Source organism: Sesamum indicum, linkage group LG5, assembly GCF_000512975.1.
Source record: "Sesamum indicum cultivar Zhongzhi No. 13 linkage group LG5, S_indicum_v1.0, whole genome shotgun sequence".
NCBI classification, from domain to species: domain Eukaryota; kingdom Viridiplantae; phylum Streptophyta; class Magnoliopsida; order Lamiales; family Pedaliaceae; genus Sesamum; species Sesamum indicum.
The window spans coordinates 7,934,084-7,959,205 of NC_026149.1; the positions used below are offsets into that span (position 1 = coordinate 7,934,084).

Below are 25,122 nucleotides of genomic sequence, written 5' to 3' on the forward strand. Positions count from 1 at the left end.
ATATAGAATATTAAATAGATATTATTCCTCCGTTGGAGGAGACAACTATTTAGCCTCTCATATTGTAGAGGACTTTACTCGTTGGGGAAACCCCCATAAACTGAAAAAAAATACTACAAATGATTGAAAAGACTCAGAATTCTAATGCTTTAAAAAGAGAAGTTTTCTGATGATCCCTTCTGCTTCATTGCACTTTATTTATAGTTGTCCGCGGACTGCAACTTCGGACTCCAAATTTATTTTTTGATGACGTCATTGCATTCATCATCATCTTCTTCTGGCGTGAGAAGTTTTGGATCAATCCTCTTGGGACCGCTGTAACACTTGTCAAGAATTTCCATAAGAAATTCTCTTCTCTGTATTTCCAAAATTTGGAAATATTCCATGTTATCATTGTAACTTGAACTTTCATTCGATTCCATTTTCTTTCAAAGAGTCTCCTCCATTAATGGATTAATAATATCAAAATATAATATAATTATATATTTCTTCATTGAACCTAAACTCTGATACCATTTTGGCGAGCATGGATGAAAAATTAGAATTTTAGTGTAAATGGACTAAAACAGCTCTTTTTAAAATATGCACAAGGGTAAAAATGTCCAAAAATCGATCTGTGGTCCTAATTTAAGCGATTCTGCAAGTTACTGGACCTAATTGAAAATGCGTAAACATAATGGACTAAAATTGAACGCAGGAAAATTTATTGGACCAAAATAATCTTTGTCCCTATTATTTAATTTCAGGCTAAATTGCATTTACTGCCCTATATATTAGGAGGGGTAGTATTTCAGGGACTGTAGTTAAGGGTGTAGCAAATAGCATCCCAGAATTAAATTTTTTTTGGCTATTGAAGGACTCCGGCAACCGAATTTTTCAAATGCACCCAAAAATTCTTACCTGGACACAAATTAGAGTTCGAATTTGGGGCTTTTGCTGATGTGGCGGGGGGTAATAAATTATTGCCAACTAAGCTAAAAAGCACATAAGAAAATGAAAACAAAAAATAAAACCCAAAATAAAAGAAGAAATCTTCTCCCGCTGAAATCGACCGAAGTATTCTTCTCTCAGACAAAAATCCCTAACCCCCAACACTCCCCATCCCATCCCATCCCATCCCTGAAGCTGAAGAAGACGACCGAGCCCAACCCGCCACCATTTCCCCTGCTCCGAGCCCGACAGAGCGAAGATTGCGTGATGTCTTCCATGCCCAAGTGGACACAATGTTATTGTGGTAAGCCAGCTTACATTCGCACATCTTGGACTGACCAAAATTCAGGTAGACGATTCCATTCATGCTATGACTACAAGGTATGTAGAGAGCAGTTCATTTTTTCTTTCTATTTTTCCATTTTTCATACTCTCAAAAAAAGTTTTTTTTTGGTGAGAAATGTAGAATAATGGGTGTAGATTCTTCCAGTGGGAAGATCCTCCAATGTGCTCAAGAGCAAGGTCTGTAATTCCTGGGTTGGTGAGGAAGATGAATCAGCTAGAATTGGAGAAGACAAAGATGGAAAAGAAGATGAAATTTTACTTCAAGTTGCTTGTCTTGTCATGGTTTTTTTTTTATTTGTGTTTGGATGCTAGGAAGTCGTGCATAAATGGAGTAATTTGTGTAAGGATTATGTAATTGATGGTGTTTTGCTATGTAATAGATGGAGTTTTGTTGTGATGGTGTTGTTTTGCTATGTAAAATTTAGATTAGTAAGCATCATGAACTTTATTTTTATGGATTAGTAAGCATTTGATTGTTTATATGTTTAAATTGTCTTAAGTTATAACCTGTGAATATGTGAATAAGCTATAAACATTAAGTAATAGATTATACTAAAAACAACAGTAAAGACATAAAAAGAGTAAAGATGATTATATTAACTTGATCACCTCAAAACATGATGTTTGAATTAGTTTGCCAAACAATGGCAATCTAAAGGGCTCACAAAAAGTATAAAATCCTGCCAAAACATCATGCCAAAATGCTAAACAAGTCAAAATCAGAAAACAATCCAAAATGCCAAAAATACAAGTCAAGTCTATGTTTCTTATGTGTTGTTGCTACTGCTTCTAGGAGGCCCTTTTGAGCTTAATCTCTGCAAGTTTGACAATGTGATGAATTTCTTTCCCCCTTGCATTATAACTGGAAAATGTTCTTGGACTGGATGCTGTGTGACACTGTATTGACTACCAAGCATAGGAGGTGGGGCTCTAATATTTACCCTTGATGTTGCACTCCTGGGATGTCCAACACTCTGCAGTTGAGTGTACATTGAAGGTCCCTTAGTGTACTGGGGAGAGTTGGAAACTAGATTGGGCACTTGGAGTGTAGTAAAGATCTCATTCTCATTTTCTGCAGATTGTGAGGTGACTAGGCTCTGCATGAAAAGGGAAAAGTGTGAAATAAATTGTGAAAGAAAGCTGCAAAAAGATGTAAAGTAATACTTACAGTTATTGGGGGTAGAATAATTTCTGCCTCATTGTCCACTTGCATCATTTCTGCCTCATTTGTCACCTTCTTTTTTCCTTTGCCTTTCCCTAAGAAACATCGAAATAAACTATGACAAGACAACTAGAAAACATACAAAATCTTAAGAAAAAGACAACTATAAAAATACTTACAGTAATTGGGGCTAAAATAATTGGAGCCTCATTTGTGACCTTATTTTTTCCTTTGTCTACCACCTGCAAATAATATCAGAAGAAGCTATCAGAACTAGCAAAATAAAACTGAAGCAAAAAAAAAAAAATTCATAAAATTGGGAACAAACCCTTTATTTTGAGATTGCTGTATTGAAATTCTCCCTCTCTTCCTTACATTTAGCTTTGTTGGTAAAGCTTCATCAGCTGCCAATACATCAAAAGCTGTTTTTTCAACTGTCAAGTCTGTAATTTCTTCATACCACTGAGATAGATCTTTATTTGGGCATGTCCTTGCATTATGCTTCTCCTAGCCACACTTAGAACATTTGACTGTTGTCTTTTCAGCTTCATCCTATTACCTTTCTTCCCTATTTTCTTCTTTGTCATAGGCTCATCTAAATCTCTTCTACATGCACTGGAAGGTCTTCCACTCCTTCTGCCAAACCTTGGTGGCAATGGAGGTATGAAGCATGTCTCATTCCACTGATTCTTACCACTTATTGGCATTATTGCTCTAGCATATATCCTCTTGTAAGCAATTATAGAATAATAGTCATCAATGTAATCCTCAGGATCATCTTTCTGATTTAAGATTGCTGAGATGGCATGCTTACAAGGAATCCCACTGAGTTCCACTTCCTACAACTGCAAGTATGGTTTGACAAGTCCACTGCATACTGACCACCATCAAAGCATGATATCTGATAATGAAAATTATCAGCTTTGATGGGAATACAGTCACCAACTTTTTCTATATGTTTGTCAAGTATTTTTCTTATTCTTGGATAGATTCTGTCTTTCCATTTTGCTTCAGCCATGTCCCTATTTTCCTGCAATCTCTTCATCAAAAATTCCCTTCTTCACTCTAACATAGTCAGTATTGGCTTCTCTCTAGCATCCAATATCATCATATTGAAGGTCTCACAACAATTGCTCAACAACATATCACACTTTACATTTGGACTAAAGTGTGACCTACTCCACTGTTCAGGAGGTTTATCAGAAAACCAATCAAAAGCAGTTTGATCAAGCACTTGGATATCCCTCATTCTAGCTTTAAACTCACCTATGGTACATGCCTTTGCAGCTCTCCATAAGCCATGCTTGAATGCCAACCCTCTAAAACCTGCATTTTTGAAGTTACTATGCATATGCCTTACACAGAACCTATGAGGTGCAGCAGGTAACACTTCTTGAAAAGCTTGAATTAATCCTTTTTGTTTGTCAGACATAAAGACATATTTGTAATTTCTTCATACCACTGAGATAGATCAGTCTTTGGGCATGTCCTTGCATTATTCTTCTCCTGGCCACACTTAGAGCATTTGACTGTTGTCTGTTGTCTTTTCAGCTTCATCCCATTTACCTTTCTTCCCTTTTTTCTTCTTTGGCATAGGCTCATCTGCATCTCTTCTACGTGCACTGGAAGGTCTTCCACTCCTTCTGCCAAACCTCGGTGGCAATGGAGGTATGAAGCATGTCTCATTCCAACCTATGAGGTGCAGCAGGTAACACTTCTTGAAAAGCTTGAATTAATCCTTTTTGTTTGTCAGACATAAAGACATATTCACTCTGATTTTCAATAGCCAAATCAGTTTTCAACAAAATCAAGAACCACTCCCAAGTTTCCCTTGATTCTGTGTTTATAACAACATATGCAATTGGATAAAGATTGTTGTTTTGGGTCCACCCCTACTGCAGTTAAAAGAATTCCCCCATGAGGCCCCTTTAAGTGGCACCCATCAACACCAATTATCTTTCTGCACCCCTCTTTGAAACCAATTTTCATTGCTGAAAAACAATCATAAAACTTACTGAATCTGTTTTCCCCTCCCACATCTTCAGTCCCCACAATGATAGTGCTACCTGGATTGGTTCTTCTAATCTCATTTGCATAATCCCAAAGTCTTGTGTATTGGTACTCAGGACTGCCCTCAAGTTTTTTCAATGCTTTCCTTTTGGCCTATATGCTTGATCTTTGGAGATATGACATCTAATCTCATTTATAGCATCCACTCTAAACCCCTTCATAGACCTCTTGGGATCAGATTTGAATTTATCAAGATATTTATCACAGAGCCAACTAGACTTTATATTTTTTAGATTGAAAGTCTTGGCACACTTGTGTTTAGGTTGTAATCGCTAATCTGAAAAGTGCATTCATCTTTTACTTTACGAGCATGTAACCTCTAATCACAATTTGTATCACCACATTTAGCATAGTATCTGCTTGGGTCACTTTTTTGTGCAAATTATATGTCTTCTTGTCTTAATTGCATGAAACTGAATAGCATTTCTAAGCTCACCCTTTGTGCTAAACATCATCCCCAATGTAAATGTTGGATCAAATTTTTCAGCAAGATTAAAAATAGGGTAGCTAGATTCACTTTGCTCATCATCACTGACTTTATTTTTATTTAGATCAATCTCATCACCCATAATATATGTTTCACCATCATCACTAGACCCACTTAGACCATCAGAGTTGTTTTCATCATCAACTTCTAAATCTGATGTTATTTTATCATCCACATAATCATCAAATAATATGTCATCATCATCTACCTCTGTTGATAAATCATAATCAGAATCAAACAAGTCTGCATCCTCATCTTCATCATTAACATCATCTTTTCTACCCCCCTCCTCATCTACATGAACAGCCTCCTCCCTTCTACCCCTCTCACTATCCTCATCTACATCAACACCAACCCCGAAGTCACCAAACATCTCAACATATACAGGGACATCCCTAGCATGCCTGTACTCCCTCCCCAACTCTAAACACTGCGAATCTGTAGTTAGGAGCTGAAAACCAATTTTTACTTTCTTATAGTATCTCTTATCACCAACCAACCCTAATTTATCACAGAACAAATTAAGGTTTGCAAAACATAGGTGACTTGAGTCTACATAGTCAAACTTAGCAATCTCGCCACCAATATAATAAGGAATAGTACAATTACATGGGCCAAATTTTCCCCCATAATAATATGTGACAGTAGTTGAACTACTGTCAAGATCTGTAAATTAAAAAGCACAAAAAAAATAATACTAAATTAGAAATATCACCATCACCAACAGACTAAGCAAAAAACAAATAAAAATATAATACGGTTCATTGATGAATAGCAACAAAAAACAAACAAAACAATCCCTACTTACAGATTTAATAAATTCATAGTCACTGACTCACCAAAAATAGCAGCAACTACATTTACAGTTACTATTCTCCTTATTCACACAAGTGGCTAAAGCATTAATAAAAGTTGAAGAATGAATACCATTTCACAACTAAACATACTAAAAATAGAAACAACAAAAAAAAATTAATTTTTTCATGCCCCACATGCTGATACAGAAAGATACAGAAATATAATATGAATATTCATAACATCCCCCCACATATTTTCCCTCGAACAATTAAAATGAAAACGCAGTGGCAGACAAAGAGGGACCACAAAATGCGTATTAAAATGAAAACGCAGTGGGAGATAAAGAGGGGCAATGGGGGACCACAGACAAGAAGAAGGAAACTTACGGTATAGAGGAGGTGGGAGGTTTAGGTGACGTTTACTCCGTATAACCACCATTTTCTTGCCTTTGGTGCTCTCTATTCGTCGTTTAGTGGCTTAATCGTCTTCTTCAGGTCAAAGATTAGGGCTGGGGATTATTGGGGATTAGGGTTCTTTGTCTGTCGATTTGGGAGAGAAAGTAACGTACGCGTTTCAGTCTTTTGCCGTTTTGTTTTGTTTTTGTTTTTTTTTCTTTTTGTTTTATGTTCTTTTCCACGTCAATGGCAAAATTGGCAATTATATCTACACCACAGCCACGTCAGCAGCTTATATAGCAATAATTTATTACCCCCCGCCACATCAGCAAAAGCCCCAAATTCGAACTCTAATTTCTGTACAGGTAAGCATTTTCCGGTGCATTTGAAAAATCCGGTTGCCGGAGTCCTTCGATAGCCAAAAAAAATTTAATTTTGGGATGCTATTTGCTACACCCTTAACTACAGTCCCTGAAATGCTACCCCCAATATACGGGGCAGTAAATGCAATTTAGCCTTTAATTTCATGAGTATTGAAAGTTAATGTTTCCTACTGAAGATATTCGATCTATAATTTCGACCCTCTTTCTGATTCAACTCACAACTCTTTGCATTCTTGATGTCTCGACAGGTCTTAGAAAGGGAGCTTGAAATTTATGAATCTTTGAGCCGAAAAAGTTGTGGAAGAATTCTTGTGCAACTTTGGGTATTTATTGATTGTAAAGCAAGTTGGAGAATAGAGGAAAAAACCCATAAATAGTAATATCCTAGTGTTTAAGTATTGAGTGTAAGATGAATATAGTATTTCAAGCATTTCTATGCTTGTAATTGGGTATAGTACTTGTGAACATGAATATTTTTATTTTTTATTGTTAGACAGTGATAGTTGCATTTGTAATAAGCCATGGTATCTTATTTTCTCCGGATACCTTAGTCTCATTCTGCTCCAACTTTATCGAATATATATATATATATATATATATATAAAGTAGGGGTTGAATTGCAGATGAAATTTTGTCTTCAGCTACAAATTAGAAATTGATTTAGAGATGGAATCAGCGACAATGCCGAATACGGAAAATATGAATAGGAAACAACATTGGATAATGTTGACAATGGATTTTGAGACGGAATTCAAGATGGATGTTTGAATTTTCACAAATTAGAAACAGAATTAAAGACGATTTGATTTAAAGGTGGATCTTGTCTAAATTTGTTTGGAAACTGAGACATATTTTAAGATGGATTACATTCTGTCTTAAAGTTCAGAGAGGATTGGTACTGAATCGGAAATTGGACTTTCAGCAATAATTTTTAAATCGAAATTATCAGAGATGGATTATAGGCTTCAGAGAAGGAAAACTTCATATTTCGTATTTTCTTGTAGAGAGAAGCAAATTAGTATAATAATATTATAGGGACAAAAGATACATTCTAGTCCTGTAATTGTGGTGGGTGGCGTTTTTTGTCTACTCTAATTTTAATTTTACAATTAAAGACAACAATTTTTAAAAAGTAACACATTTAATCCACTTTGTGTCTGAAAATACCAATTTTATCAGAAAATGTACATACTTAGCACGTGACAACCCATATTATCGGGAAAATTGATATTACCAAAAGAAATTAGATCATACTAATTATTTTAATTATTATCCTCAATTACAAAATTAAAATCAAACTAAGCAAAAGTGCCAACCCAAAATTATAACAAGAAAATTGCATTTTACCCTAATATTGTGCATGTGTCTACATCTTTGAGTACTTGAGAAACCACAGATCTCCGATTTCTTCTCATATCTTTATTTTTCTACTCAAAATATCAAGAAATTTATTATTTAAAAAAAAAAAAAAAGCAAATTGCATACCTTTGCACGAATAGTTTGAGAACTTAACCTCAAATCTTCAGGGGTTTCATGACACAATAATTGAATTTTTGAGAAAAAACGTCTCTAGTATACCAAAATACTGAAAATTCATTTTCCATTACCAGATAAATCCTTCAGCGAGCCATCTCAATCCATGTTTGCTACCACAATAATTCAAGATTATCCACACATCAAAACTAGTCTGAATCATCGTCAGCATCTGCTTCCTCAGTCGGGTCGCTACCTGCACCATCAATACTGGTGCATGGCGGAGGTGGCGCCTGTGACAAACCTTGTTTACCCGTGCAATAACTCTCTAACGACGGGAGAAAGGCCAAGTTCAAGTGAAACACCTTCGGCCAACAACTCTCGTCAATTTGCAAAAAGGCCTTGCAACAGGCAGGATCAAGCAGTCGGGCTTGAAGACTGAGAGCAGAGTATATGACTTCATGAAGGCATCCAGGCACGCCCAAGATGACGTTGAGGCATTGGTTCACATTCACGACGCCTAAGCCTCCTCCCGAAAACCCTAAGTTGCCGAGTAAATGTGCGAGGCCTGGCGTAGCGAGGATGGAAGTGCATGCAATGAAGGCAACTGCATGAATGAGGCTAGGTTTGGACATTTTCTTCGCTGGAAATTGCATGTAGAAGTCATGTGGATGGCTTTTATAACTAGGGATGTATGAGTTTGAAACTGTAGCATTGCTTGAATATGTTTTTCTTTTTACAAGTGGACGTATCGTGTTGCAAGAATTTTAATGTTGTCTTAAGTCTATTTAAGTTGGCAATTAATACTCATTTTAAAGGAGAAAATTTAATTAGAGTTAAAGTTTTGCATTAATATGATCAAATTGTCCCATAAGTATCCACAGCTCTATTTGTTTTTTATTCATTTTTGCTCTCTCATTTTTTGACAATTCCAATTAATTGTGTGTACCTATTGATAGGATAGCAATGGGTTCGAGTTGTGAATCTAAAATAAAAACAAGAATTCAGATTATAAAGTATAATCATAATACTCATGAATATATATATTAAATTGAAATGAATTATATATATAGAGAGAGTATTCATTAAGTAATTATTGTACTTTAATTTACGCAAAATTAAGTGAAACAACGTTTGAGATTATAATTTTTTTAAAATATTATAGATGCATATGCATAAACGTTGGAATAATTAATTCTTTGTTACTATGTCGTCTTTTCAACATACTATCAACTTTTGATGATATATATACATATGTATATGTATATACATTTGAAATAAGCACTTCTTAATAGTTTTAAAATTATAAAACGCATCTACTGATTTTCATAGCTGTATTAACTGACTGAGTAAAATTTATTTTGGTTTCGGAGTTTTTTCAATAATGTAATTTTGGTATTTGAGTAATTACAAACAACTCATTTAGATAAATGTAAGAATAGTAACTACAAATCCATAGAGGAGGCAACATACGACTCCATATATAGAAAAGGCTCTGTAGAAAATTACTACAATTGACATCTCATGTGAGCTAGAATACGAGCATTTAATATCGAAAAATAACTATGAGCAACTGAATTGGGTTAAAAGAATGGTGTTTGATGCAGCTAGACCTGTATTTCCTCTATCATATATTGGTCATGGATATCATAATTATGGGGATAGATTCAACGAAATGACACCTATTAGTCATCAGTCACATGAGAACGAGGCTGATGTGAGTTCTAACGACAAGGTAAAGCACAACACTGATAATTTTTTTGATGTTGTAAGCACTACAGATCAGCCATTGTACAGTGGAGCGAGAGCCACTCTCAGTGATCTACAGTGGCCAAGTTAGTAAACATCAAATCTAAAAACAACCTACCACAGAGTTGAGTCAAGGTGGACTTAGGCAATGTTTTAGGATGATGAGGTTAAATCTATTCCAATAGTTACTGCGGAAAATAAAATTCCACCTCTATATGACAAACGGTACAGCCTATAATGAAGAATTTGCTAATGAAGAAGAAGAAGAAGATAGTTTTAAGATGATGATGAATAAGCACTTGTACAAGATGATGATTATTGATTGAACGAAATTTGTCTCATTTAATTTTTTGAGATGATATGATTATTATTTATTAATTATAATGTATTTCGTTACAATGTTTCTTATTTAAATATATTGAGAAAACATAAAAAAATAAGTAATATGATTACATAATGTATAAAAATATATATATAAGAGACAAATTTAATTATTTTTTATTAAAAGGAGAAGTATATATAACTTAAATTTAAATTATAAAAAGTATGATTTTTAAAATATATATAAGATATACATTCTCTAATTTTAATAAAAAAAAAAAGTAACATCAAAGTTTTTTCTCTTCATTCTCCCTCTCTTTATAATTTTTTTTTTTAGTTTTCCTCTCACTTTGCCACAGATGGAGAAAATCGATGCAACTATAGCGGCGCAAAATTTTCATTGCAAATTTTCGTGGCAACACTATTTTGCAACGGATTTTATGCAAAATTCGTTGCTATAGCATTGTGTGATAGTTAAATAAAATGGATACAAAAAACAACTACCTTTTTCACCATAAAAAAATTTACTTGCTACACCTAAGAGTACTGGTAAAACCATTGTGAAGAATATGCAAGGCCTCAAGGTCGCTATCTCTCACTAGGTTGCATCGCCTATCTGTGCAAAATATACAAGACCTCGAGGTCGCGTCGCTATCCCTCACCAGGTCGCATCGCCATTCCACCTGATCATCACTTGCGACATCATTTGTACAGTTTAACTATTTTGTCATTTTCTGTATTTTGTTAGATTTTTTGGTTATTTCATAGATTTGGTTAGTTAGATTCCCTCTTGTTGTATTTATACAAGTTTCTCATTGTATTTTGTTTGATGATGAATTAACACTAATTTTTCTCCATATTGTTCTTGAGAATGAATATATTTTCTTTTCACTTGGTCTTCTTACAACCATTATTATGGTATTTTGTCATTGCAAAAGCCGAGCCAACAACTATTGTATGATCATAGTTAATGATTATTTATTATAATTATTTGTTATTAATCATAATAATTAATTACAATTAAATATTATATTTTTATTGTGCACACAGGACGTCACGAAAACAGTTGAACAACTTGGCCATGTGGGACATTACAAGGTCGAGGGTATTTTAGGTACAATTCTTTCATTAATGGGGATTGCGAAGATATCCCAACTTGGCCATATGGGATTAGACACAGTCACAGACCAGAGCCAGTTTTGGACGAAAAATAATGGCACATACAGCATATGTGATTTTGTTGTCTATTTTTTGACAGAAGTTGAATTGTGGGTTTAAATCTGTCGGAAAAATATCTAATTTTCAGACTGTTTTTAAGCTTGTGTAAAGCATAAAGGCTTAAATTGTTGGAGAAGATAATTATTTAAAATTAATATCTTCCGAATACATCTAATTAATTCCTTTGCAATTCTATATTGTTATTTATTTTATTTTCCATTAGAATCCCAACACAAATAAACTTTGAACATTCATGTTCGGAAGATGGGGTCGTTGAGGACATTTTCGCATGCACATTTACAATGAGGCTCTGTCTCTGTCTCATGTACGTAAAAAGTGAACCAAAATTAGGTCTACATAGGCACATTTAAGTTCATACCTAAAATTAGGAGCCAAAAGCAAATTTCCGATGGTATTTATGAAGCCCAAGTGGAAGCCGAAATATCCGGTCAGATATTTGTGATCTAAAATATATTTTGCAATGGAAAAAAGAAAAACGTGCTGCAAAACCTGTTTTTCTTGAAAAGTTGAAAAACTAATTTTGCGACCGAACATTTTGAAATATGGAGGAAGATATTTTGAGATGGAATTTGTGACAACCAGTAATCCCGAATCAGAAGGGAGATAGTCAGTAGATTGTAACAGATAATACCGTCGCAAAAATTTGGGATGGGCAATTTGGACTGCCATTGCAATTTTTTCCTTTGGATTTGAGAGGGTACATCGCCTCACAGTTAGCAAAGGTGTCATCACTCAAATCCGTCGCAAATTTTCCATCGGATTTGTAACGGAATTTGCTATGCTTTTTTTAGATAATAAGAAATTTTAATATTTTTTATTAAGTTGTAAATTGCTGTAAATAAGAAATTCTCATATGACATGCAGTAAAAAGTAAATTTCATGCGCAGAAACAGTTAATTGAAAATAGTATAAGCAATAATATATTATTTAAAAATAATAATAATTTACAAAAAAAAAAAAGCACAATTAAAACGTCGTAATAGGCTACTTGCGTCCTGATTGTGAGTAGGAGGTTGCTTTCTTGGATTGAGGGTAGATTGGCTACTAGGTTGGCTGGAGGCTCTTAAGGCGGATCGTCATAGCACTCTATTCCTTGTGCTTCGTCACAAGCATTCTAATTGTAGTATCTCTCTATAAAACCCTTCATACATAATTTCGTCCTTTGTTTTCAGCACAAGATTCCTACACTTAAGACACGGGTATCTAATTTTCTCGCAGTTCATGTATGCATGTTGATTCTTAACCCAATTTATTAATTATGAACACTATTCTCAAACTTTTGCCTAACTCCTAAATTTTCAGGCAGGTTTTTTCTTATACATCCAACTCTTTTGTTGTCATAACACATTTACCTAATAAATAAAACACACATATATATATATATGTATATATTAATTTACAAGCACCTCAATAATTATATGTATATAAAATAAGCTTTTTAGAATTAATATATAATATATTAAAACAAGAACAAGATTCCAATTTAAATAATTACATTATGTAATATTTGGATAATGATGCATCTCCTCCACCTCAATTTTTCAGAATAGAATGATCAATCGCAAATTCTAAGCTACACGTATTAGATATATAAATATATATATTTCTCAATACATAAAAATAAAAGTTGATATATATATATATATATTCAACTTCGAGTGTTCAATTTCAAAGGAATGATGCAATTGAATGAATATACAAATGCGATAGAGTACACGAATTTGCAGACTTATTAATATCATATTTTTGGATGGATTTGGGGATGACAAATAGCCGTTATAATATAACGGTTGAAACATAGCCGATAGAAGGTTTTAGATAGCTTTTGAGACGGATTTTGGGACGACATTATTTAGCCGTTATAAATTAATCATTAAAATTTAGGACTGAAGCATGCCGTCTAAAGCTCCATCTTAAACCGAATATTTTGAATTGCTTTTTCGACAAAAAACCATTAGAAATTTGGATCCTCAAAAACCGTCCGAAATAAAAATTATATCGTCTGACAAAGTCCAAAGTTTCTGACCGACATTGCCCCGCTTAAAACTCCATCACAAATAATTAATCAAAGGAATATTCTAACTAACTTCAAAGGGTTCGGGATGGATAATTTTTTTCATCCTAAGTTCGGATGGTTTTTGGAACGATCTATTTGTTTCCAGTCATAAAATGGCAAGTGTCTTATCAGCCCATATAAATTCATTAGAAAGTACCCACATTTACAAATTGGTCTGAAAATTGGGACAGTACTTCCAACTACGATCGTCCTGAAATTTCGTACTAATAAATGTTTCTTTTCTAGTTGGGACTATAGGTCCTAGCCTTAAGTATCCTCTTCATGACCTCCCTATAATCTCTTAATTTGAGCAATTGTTGGATCCGCAGGAAGTGGTGGAGTACTCCATTTTCACAATCCATGCATGACAATTTTCTCATGTGAAAAAAAGCATATAAGAAACTACTGCCTGCCATTGACGTAGGCTCGATGTCAGTTGTTTGATGACAGGTTCCTCATTAGTTTCACTGACACAAGTCCTTAAGAAAAGGGTTCTGGTACCACTTTTCTGGCAAAAAAGAATCCTAAGACTTACGCTATGTTTGTTTTCATTTTCAAGTTATCTCTGGAACAAGTCAAAATATACCTAATGTTTGTCATCATTCAAAAACACCTTATCTAGGTGTTTTAAACTGTTTTAACATAAATACATACATATATATACACACATACATATACATAAATATATATAAAACAGACATGATTTGACAATGAATAATAATTTTTGTCTTCCAAAACACAACATTAAACATACAATACTTATTTTAAAAATTATCTCCAAAAACAAATCCAAACATACATACTATCTTTAACACACACTTATTTATCTTTGTTTTTCTCTCTCTATCTCCACAAAACACAACACAACATTTAGAAAACGAATCCAAACATTATGTTAAGTTTTCGGAAAAGAAGATGATGATTTTCCATTACACTGCTAGCTTATTTATAGGAATAGGTTACGAGAACATAACTATCACAAATTCAAAAAAATCTCAACAAACTAACTAAATAAAAACTAAACTAAAATCAATTGAATTAAAAGCAAATAAACATTCTGCAAAATCTGATGAGATATTGATTAACGAACTAATAAATGTATAGTTACCAATATATATACACTTGATTACTTAATCTTATTAACTTGGGTTCATATATAAGCAAACTGATAAACTGTAAGAGCAAAGGATTGTCGATGAGAGAACTGGACCTCATTTTTGTATCAAATTTAACTAATACCTTTTGCACATAACATTCATATTAATGTACCTCGCGGACCACTTGATCAAGAGTGATTACAACGTTAAAATTTGGTACTAAATGCATTTGTAACCCCTCACCTAACATGCATGCCTCCAAATAAAAGCTAACTATTTGGACTATAAATCAGTGCTTGATCGTTTGAATAATAAAGAAAATATGGATCTCCTTCCTCTTCTTGCTTTTGTATCAATACCAGCTTGTCTGTTTTTTCTTCTGTGGTACCGTAAAGCGATTCAAAGCTCTCGATTTCCACCAACCGCATATGCATGGCAGCTCGTATGCAACATGTCCATGAGTCCCCTAGCCTCATTAGCCAATCTAGCGCAAATTTATGGCCCCATTTTCTCTCTAAGGGTTGGAGCATTGCTCATCGTTGTTGCTTCATCACCAGAAACCGCGAAGGAAATACTTAAAGCTCGCGATCATATATTTTCTGGAAGGTACATTCCTTCATTGTATTATAAAATTATCCCACACATGGAGCAATCTTCGGTATTGGGATCCAGAGAATGCAACGATGATTGGAAATACATACGGGGTATGTGTCACAATTGGCTTTTCTCTAACAAAGCTATAAAACTACGGAATGAGATTAGAGAGAGGAAAATGATGGAAATGGCGGATTATCTGCGTGCTAAAGAGGGGAAAATCATGACGCTAAGGAATATAGTCTTTGCAACTCTTGCTAACTCTATGAGTAACATGATGGTGTCGAGGGACCTAATTGATCTTGGACGTGAATGTGAAGGCCGAAATCAGAGGTTGATGGGATTTATAGAGGCAATAATGCTGGACGTTCTTGGAACTCCAAGCGTGGTTGACTTGTTTCCAACTTTGGAGGGATTGCTAGGGTTCTGGGAAAGAAGGAAGGCCACTAAGTTACATCAAGAGTTCAAGTCTCTTTGGGGGAAAGTTATCGAGGAAAGAAGAGAAGAAAAATGTGCTGGGAAAGCGCCATATCATGATTTGCTGGATGCTTTAATCGACAATGGATTTTGCAACGACAAAATCTGCGCACTTTTGATGGTCAATTTGATCTCGCCTTCAATCCATTTAAATATTGATCCCGCTCGATTTTTTGCGACCTCGATGGACGACCACGATCTTGACCACATCATCTCCCCAAATCGGGCCTGAGGATAAAATAGGTAGGTTAAGCTACTCGGGTTCGTCCCGACAATGAAATCGCATATTTTCCTTTCGACCACAATCTAACTTAAGTGTCGGAGGGTCGTCGTCGGAGTCGAACCTGACTGGCTTAACCTACCTATTTTATTCTGAGGCCTAATGACACATCTGGGGAGGTGATGTGGCCAAGTTCATGGTCGTCGATCAAGGTCGCATAAAATCAAGCCGTATCACATATGTTTAGCACCTAAAGTACGTTTTCGGCATTCATGTCTTTCAACTAATGTTGTCCAACCTTTGTTACCCCATGTACAGGAGATGCTGGTGGCGGGCACTTTTACTAGTTGTATAACGATAGAGTGGTTGATGGCGGAGCTCATAAAAAACCAACGAGTTCTGCACAAACTTCAACGTGAGATTGAAAATACGGTCGATGGAGATATTAAAAATGCCTCCTCCCATCACATGCCTTTCTTGCAAGCTTGTCTCAAAGAGACATTAAGGCTGCATCCCCCAACTTTGTTTGGTGTACCACGTCGTGCGTTAGAGACTTGTACAGTAAAGAACTATGTCATACCCAAGGATTCTGTGATTCTCATAAACAATTGGGCACTGGCGAGAGACCCAATGACTTGGGACGAGCCTTTGAAGTTTAAGCCAAAGAGGTTTTTGGAGTCCAAGTTAGAGTTGACGGGAAATCTTCAGTTTCAATTTCTTCCCTTTGGGGCTGGGAGAAGGATCTGTCCGGGACTTAATTCAGCTACTACTCATATTGGGCGTATCGTGTCATTATTGGTGCATTCTTTTGATTGGGTACTTCCAGAGGGAATCAAACAAAATGATCTCAACATGACTGAGAAATTGGTGCTAACAGTGTACATGAAAGAACCATTGTCGTTGATTCCTAGATCAAGAAGTTCACAGTAATGTTGATATATTTATCAACTCTTTCGTTTCAGATTGAGTGTTCCATTGTTCTGTTGGAAGACAAAATTTAAAGGTAGATAGCATTTTTTGCCATATAATTTAGGGATTTTCAGTTTTAGACGCCTTAGTCATGGAATTATCACTTTTTTTGCTTCTGTAATTTTTAAAAAGTAGCACTTTTGTTTCTATGACACTTTTTCATTAGATATTGAACAAAAAACGCTAAGAGGTTGATAGGTGGATGTGATCAAAACTGCTACTTTTTAAAAGTTATAAAACCAAAAGTAAAAATCTAATAACAAATGAAACCAAAAGTGTAAAGACTCGACTAACCATGTGCTAAGCACGTGGCATTGCCTTCAAAATATCTAACAAAACCTTGTTATGGGTCTAAAAGTGCTACATTTTAGAAGTTACGGGACCAAATGCAAAACACTATAAAAAAAGGCAGGAATTGGCACGGGTAAATGAACTGTTCCAAAACCTGTTCCATATTGAAACGGGCTTTGAAACATATGAGGAATGGATATTAATAGATTACGTCATAATCTATATTTTTTTTGAATTATAATTTTGGAACGACCAAACTGTTCCAATATGTGTTCCAAACTAATCGTTACAAAATTCATTCCAAAGACCACTCCAAAATAATAATGGTTAATATTTGAACCTCTGTTTGGAATGGATTACCAAAATTAGGAACAGTCTTGTAATGACCGTTCCTATATCTGTGACAACGGAGGTCTAAAAAGATGATAGTTAGAAAATGTATTTCAAAATAAGGTACAATTTGGAACGATTAGTACACATTTAATCAATTATATCAAAATCGTTCTAAATTATGAGTTTTACTTAAGAAGTAATGTGTTTCAAAAACTATTCTAAAACCCGCTACAAGTTGGAACGGTTTTTCGAGGGAATTTTGTGGATAATTTACAAAATAATATTGTCACACAAATAAAATTATTCTTGAAAACAAAAAAGAAATTTCTTGTTTAGGAATGGTTCAAACTTAGGAACAAATTTTAAATATTTGACTGTTCCTAAAATAAATTTAAATAAAATCGTACCTAAATGTATAAACTATCCGTTCCTAAAATTATTAACAAAAAATAGTTCCTAAATAAATTCCAAAACCGTTCCTAAATATGTCTATAGATTCCTCGTTCACTTTTCGATTAGGATATCTCGACATCCGAGACACTGATTAATTCCAAACTTAAATGCATAACAATTCTTTTTATACGGAACATATCTAGCGCTCTGATCTAAAATCACTCGGTCTGATGGGAAATTGCGTCCTTCACCAAAAATCAGTATATATACAACACTTGGCAGATTTTTTCATTTCTTCCTCCCACTTCCTCCTTCAGTCTCCCTCCCTCACTCTCTTCGACCGACTGCTTCCCTCACCTGGTACTCGGCTTCGCCTCTCCATCTCTGTCTAGAGGTAAGTGGAATCAAATGGCCGATTGTTTTTGGTTTACGAACCCCCCCTCCTTTTTTTTTTGATACTCCCCCCTCCCCCACCATTTTTCTTCTTTTTTTCTTTTACGACACTTTTCTTCCATTTTTTCCCCCACTTCCATATAAAAATAAACTCCAAGTTTTTTAGAAACATTTCGTCAGTTTTCCAAAAAAAAAAAAAAAATACAACCATTTTTCAATATAAAATTTCAGTTTTTTGAAAAACTTTCTGAAATTTTTTTGAAAAAATTAATTTCGATTTTCTGGAAAAAAATTCTGAAAATATTTTAAGAATATATTTCTAAAATTTTCTCCAGAAAATATTCTAGAAAATACTTTTGAAAATTTTCTGATTTTTTTTTAATTTTCCTAATTTTCTGTAATGTTTTTGTAATTTTTCTAATTTTTTGTAAATTTTTTGGTAATTTTAAATTTTTTTTGTAAATTTTTGTGCTTTTTAGAATTTTCTGTAATTTTTTTTAATTTTTGAAAAATTGACAAAAGATTTTTGTTAGTTTTAACATTTTTTTGTCAATTTTTTCTGATTTTCGGTCATTTCCAATTTATGTGTAATTTTTTAAATTATGAGTAATTTATACAATTTATGAGTAATTTAATTGAGTAATTTATGCCACTTATGTGTAATTTATCCAGTAATTTGTGCAATTTATGTTTATTTTACTATGTAATTTATGTAAACACAATTTCACCAATTTCACAAATATTAACATTTTTACATAATAAATGTAAATTAAATCACAAAAGTTGGAACAATATTCCAATTAATAAGTTTTTAAATAATAATCACATTAATAAAAAAAATTTTGATTAATTTTCCCAATATTAATATTTTTACCTAATAAATGTAAATAATCACAAAAATTGGAACAATATTCCCATTAATAATTTTTTACATAATAATCACATTAACAAAAATTAGCCAATTCCCAATAATAACATTATTTACATAACAATATCAATAATCACAAAATTAAAAAATATTCTCAATAATAATATTTTTACATAATAATGTTAACAATCACAAAATTAGATCAATAATCCCAATAATAAATTATTTACAAAATAATATCGACGATAACAATATTAAGGTAATATAATTAATAATTATTTAAAAATATATAGTTCCATTGTAACCACATACAAACAGATCATGCATGTCTTTAAGCTTGTTTAGCCCATTAAGTAAATTTTGTCAGTAGAACTAGTTAGGTTGAGCCTTTTTCAGCTGTCAACAAAAGACAATATTGATAAATTATAAGATGCTAATTGTTTTTTTTTTTTTCAATAGGAGGCAGAACTCGGTCAGCCGCCAAGCAAATGGGGTTATTTGAAAGGTGCTACAAGAAAAAGGAGGACGACGGTTGGAGCAAGCTGAGTACGACTGAGGTGGCGGTAAGTAAATTATTAATACTATTTTTTTTAGAAAAAATAATTATTTGTTAAACGTACTATTAATTTTGTTTGTTTTGTAGGAGACGTTCCAGAACTGCCTCCAACAAATCCCCCCAACCTCGAACCAGGACGATATAGATGTCGCTAAAGAGGAGGGGTTAGATTAGGTTTTATTTTTATTTTTTATTTTTGTAATTAGATAATTTTTCATATTAATATAATATTTTTTTCTTAATTATTCATGTTTCATAATGTTTGTTACATTCCATTATTTCATATTTAGTTAGTTAATTAAATTCATAAATATTCAAATATATTAGAATATATAAATTTATTTATTTGTTACAATTTATTAAATATATGAATAAATTATAAAATTAAAAAACTAGGAACGATTTTAGTAATGGTAAAAAAATACTACAAATCTAAATAAATAACCATTCCAAATACCATTACTAAAATAATTCCAAACGCGTGTTCGTAAACTGCATTGACCGTTCCAAATGCCATTGCTAAAACTATTACAAATAAGTGCTCTTAAATAGTGGCTGATCGTTGCTAACACCATTGCTATTTCAATTTTAAGTATGTGTTCCAAACTCAAAAAGACCGTTCCTAATACAATTACTAAAATCGTTTTATATACGTATTCCTAAATAAGAGCGACCGTTTCTAAAACCATTTCAATTAGAAAAATAAGTTTTCCCAGATAAAATTCAATATTAGGAACGGTTTTCATAGTGTTCTACAGTTTCCGTCCCAAATATAAATGGTCTTGCCTAAATCGTTCCTAAAATTTTGTAACGCCATTTGTAAGGACGGAATTCCAGAATTGTTCCAAAAATAGGTCCAAATAAGTTTGGTTTCCTGCAAACCGTTCCAAAGACAAAACAAAAAATCGTTCCTAAACCTGCTTCAAATCCCACCTTTTTTTATAATAAAAATTTCCTAATCAATATGACAAAACGTAAAAATCCTAAATTACGGGAGGAAAAGTGTTCTTTTCCATAGATGCATATATGTGCATTCATTTGTACTGTATAATTACGTAATAGAGTAGGAAAAATTATATTTGGGATCATATATAAGGTGAAGGCTGGCATTTTCAAGACAGTCAATAATGGGCATGGGATCCTCTCTTCCCATTTAGTGTTACATCTCCCTTGATGAGAATGCTTCTTTCTCAATGAAATGCTTTTCTGTTTTCTTAAAGATGTGAATGCTTGTCGGCGATTTTCTTGATAATAATTGAGAGTTGGGAAAAAAACAAAAAAAAAAAGCATTGCCATGCTTCAACAGCATGCATTTTGAAATTATCAAACTAGAAAAGAAAAATACTCCACGAAAATTGCTGGAAAAGTTGAAAAATACCTAGAGATAAAGAAATATTGAGTTTATATTTGACTTTCAATCTAGAATGTGATAGAAAATAATATATAAAAATATAAAATAATTAAGATGACGATCCACATCTAACTAAAATTATTTTAAGTTGGATATCTAAAAGGACTAGTTTCACCATTTAAGTACATGAACATGGTGTGACTTATATTATGTCGATTTGTCTAAGAGAGGCTTCCGACTTTCTAGTGCCTTGATTATTTAGAGGTTTGTTCATAACTTTAAATTTTTTAAGGTGTGGGGTTCTTTAGCTAAAGTAGCATATCAAGAATTTAAAAAAATAAACATAGGATCTAAAATCTTCGACTGTGTATTTATTGCGTACGCCCAAAATAGTGTCGCATATAGATTCACGTGTTTAAATGATAACTCTTTTTGTGAATTAAGAGATGTTAAATTCATTCAACTAGTTTTTCCATTGATTAAAACAACTAGAACAGACAGTCTTTTCAAGCAACAAACTTTTGTTAACTTCCTCTAATTCTGCTGTGAATGAACCTAGAAGAAGTAAAAGACAAAAAACAGAACATAGTTTTGGACCAGACTTTCTAACTGTTTTCCTAACGAAAGACCAAGAAAAGTTAAATGAAGACTTTTTTCTGATGTTTTAGTTGAAGATGATCCTAAGATATATATGGAAGCAATAACCTCCATAAACTCTAGTTTCTAGAAGGAAACCATTAGAAATGAACTAGATTTTATAATGTTAAATCACACTTAGGATTTAGTGGATTTGCTATAGGAAGTAAGCCTATAAAATGCAAATGGGTCTTCAAGAAAAAAATGAAACTAGATGGGTCAATAGACAAATTTAAGGCACGATTAGTGGTTGTGGGTTATACACAAAAGAAAGGCATAGACTATTTTGACACATTCTTGGCTTAATAATCCATCAAATGGATGTAAAAACATCCTTCCTAAATGGTGACTTGGAAAAAGAAATATATATGGAACAACCAGAGGGATTTATGGTACCTAGCCAAGAAAATAAAGTTTGTAAACTCAAAAACTCACTGTATGGACTAAAACAAGCACCCAAACAATGGTATGAAAAGTTTAATTATACTTAAAAACTAATGGATACAAAATAAATGTATCAGATACATTGTATATTCAAAATTATTTGGGACAGAATGTGTTATTATATGCCTATATGTCGATGATATGCTGATTTTTAGCAGTAACATAGAAATAATTGACGAAATCAAAAGATTTTTATCAGCATATAGTTTAACATGAAAGATTTAGGAGAAGCTGATGTAATCCTAGGCATTAAAATTAGAAAAACTGAAAATGGGTTCTCTCCTTGGCAGTCACACATAGAGAAAATCTTGGACAAGTTTGGTGTTCAAGATTAGATACCAATCAAAACACCTTATGACCCGAGTGTATGTCTCAAAAAGAATAAAGGTGATAGTATGTCACAAGTTTAGTATGCAAAAATCATAGGGAGTGTCATGTTTCTCATAAATTACACTAGACCTGACATAGCCTATGCTGAGAGTAGACTAAGTCGGTTTACCCATAATCCCAATAATGAACACTAGAATGCAATACGTCGCTTGTTAAGATATCTAAAAGGGACTATAAACTTGAGTTTGCACTTTAATAAGTTTCCGCAGTGTTAGAAGGACTTTGTGATACGAATTGGGTTACCGATAATGATGAAGTAAGCTCAACTAGTGGATTTGTTTTTACTTTGGGTAGGGGAGCTATTTACTGGAAATTTGCAAAACAAACTTGTATAGCTCGCTTTACTACAGAATCTGAATTTATAGCTTTTGAATTAGCAGGTCAAGGAGCAGTGTGGCTGAGAAACTTATTGGGAGATGTGCCCTTGTGGGGCTCAACTATGCTAGTGTCTCTGCACTACAACTCTCATACTGCTATTGGAATTGCCAAAAACTATTCTTACAATGGCAAAAAGAGACATATTCGTATCGAACATGAAGCAGTAAAAGAACTCCTAAAGAATGGGATAATCTCCTTGGATTATGTGAGGAACGAGAGGAACTTGGCAGATCATCTCAGAAAAGGACTTACCAGGAGAATTGTCTTTGAGAGCAATGGGGCTAAAACCCCTTGATTGATGGAATATGATAATGATCATATAAATCCATAGCCCTGTGTTTGGGTGGTCCTAATAAGGACTTGATGGATAACTCTGACTTTGTACAAAAAGATAGTCTCATACCTCAGTTGTTGAGTGGTCTATAAACTAGATGAAGCTATCTGGATGAGTGTGGAGGTGGGCCGCCTTCGATGAAAAGAGAATGAAAGTTCTTTCTAGAGTACTCATTAGAACCCAAGGTATAAGCGCAAGGCCATCAATAGCGCTCGGAACTTTATCGCTGAACAACGAACACTAAGAAAATCATACGTGATTGTGGGGATCTCAATTTGAGATATCGAAAGTTCAAGAGTCATATCACTCTCGTTAGCCAAATTGATTGCTTCACTTCACTATGCATTAATTCAATCGAAAGATATTAATGCTTAAGTATATTTCTTTCTTTACTCAGAAATCATATTCTTCATCTAAATTAGTCATTTGTGGGGAATTGTTGGGAATGACCAATGCACATTTCCTTGTCTCATATAGATATTATAAACAACTTTTCTTCTATATATTAAACCATGTTGCTACCTTTGAAATGAGAAATGAGGGTAGGTGGATTTTGGAAAAATCACCACAAGCGTGCGCCGGCCAGTCCCAATTCGGGCGGGGCGGGGCACGCGCGTTTATAGATAGTTTTTGAAAAAATTACATTCAAATCCTTCATTTCTCACGTTTTTGGACTTTTAGGTGACCAAGTCTCCTCATTAGCCCTTATTAGCCGAATTTTTGGCTTTTGTTAAATGAGAAATCCGTTTGTAAATAAGGAGTCTATTTTTTGTGGCTGGTATAGAGTCCAAAGTCCTCAAGCAACTGAGCTGCTCGTCTATAAATAGCCTCAGCCCCTATGCATTTGAAACACACCAAAATCCGAGAGCCTCTTCTATCTACTTTGTTTTCTCTCCTTCCTCTTCTGAATGTCATTTTGTTCGTTGTTCCAAACTCTCTATCACGAGTGCGCATGTAAGAGAGTTATAGTTGTGCTAACTTTGGGGAGTGAACGATTTATACTATCTGCACTACGATAGTACTGAAATTTCGCTTTCAAAACAGTAATTTCCCACGGGACAGTTTTAATTTCCAACATATATCATAATGAATTAGGTAAACATTGCTTCAATCAGTCGATCCTAGAGAAATTCTGTACCACTAATTTGGTAATATTGCTGGTACCTAAAATACCGATTTTATTTTGATTTTTCATTTTTGGTGGTTCTAGTTTTGTATTAAGCGTACATGCGTCAGACAGTTCTAAAGGATACGTTCATCTATTAACATGGTGTGTGCGTTCGGACAACTGCACAGAATTGAACTGAAATTTTAGTTAATAAAAAATTCAGTACACCAAAATAGTGCATTAAATATTGAACTGAATTCCTCGATCGGGTTTGGTAAGTAATTGGAAAATTTTCGATTATTTTACTAAAAACAAAATTAAATGAATTTTTTTTATAAAAATGAACCAATAATGACAAAATAATTTACTGAAAATTATCAATTATGTTGTCAAAAAATTAACTAAATTTATTTTCTACGAAAAACCTATAAAAGAAAATTTTGATAAAGATAAATAAATTATTTTTCATTACAAATTTGAATCTCAAGTACAAGAAAACAAGATAACACAAAAGAATTAAATTCTAATACTAAAATCACACAATTCCAATATATATAAAAAGCAATTAAACTAAATAAATCATACAACACAAACATTCAATGACTCATGCTTAAATAATTAAACCTGTCTAATACTTCATTCATATTTCAGGAAAAAAAAAAATCGTATTATATATCTAAAAAAATTAAATAAATATCAAATACCGAATTATAAATAAAAACTCGTGTTGATTTTGACACATCTAAATCCGTTTACCGAATTGTGCCTCCCCTACATAATTTTGGCCAAACAGCATAAAACCTCCCTATATTTTATAAATTCAGTAAAAAATCTCCTTGTATTTTAAAATACGTTAAAAAAAAATCTTATATTTTTTTGGAC

General features: G+C 33.4%; 3 protein-coding genes and 1 long non-coding RNA gene across 4 annotated transcripts; 3 read left to right on the plus strand and 1 right to left on the minus strand.

Moving 5' to 3' along the window:
- On the minus strand, positions 8,253-8,678 carry LOC105162314. Its single transcript, XM_020694098.1, has one exon. It carries the CDS (start codon positions 8,676-8,678, stop codon positions 8,253-8,255), a length of 426 nt encoding a protein of 141 aa, XP_020549757.1.
- On the plus strand, positions 14,828-15,808 carry LOC110012024 (probable (S)-N-methylcoclaurine 3'-hydroxylase isozyme 2). The gene has a single exon (XM_020694099.1). The coding sequence runs from the start codon at positions 14,828-14,830 to the stop codon at positions 15,806-15,808; it is 981 nt and encodes a 326-aa protein (XP_020549758.1).
- Positions 15,951-16,726, plus strand: LOC105162315 (probable (S)-N-methylcoclaurine 3'-hydroxylase isozyme 2). The gene has a single exon (XM_020694100.1). It carries the CDS (start codon positions 16,118-16,120, stop codon positions 16,724-16,726), a length of 609 nt encoding a protein of 202 aa, XP_020549759.1. The 5' UTR covers positions 15,951-16,117.
- LOC105162247 lies at positions 18,095-19,764 on the plus strand. The gene is made up of 3 exons (XR_847828.1): positions 18,095-18,176; positions 19,503-19,606; positions 19,687-19,764. It is a non-coding gene; the product is annotated as an uncharacterized LOC105162247 (long non-coding RNA).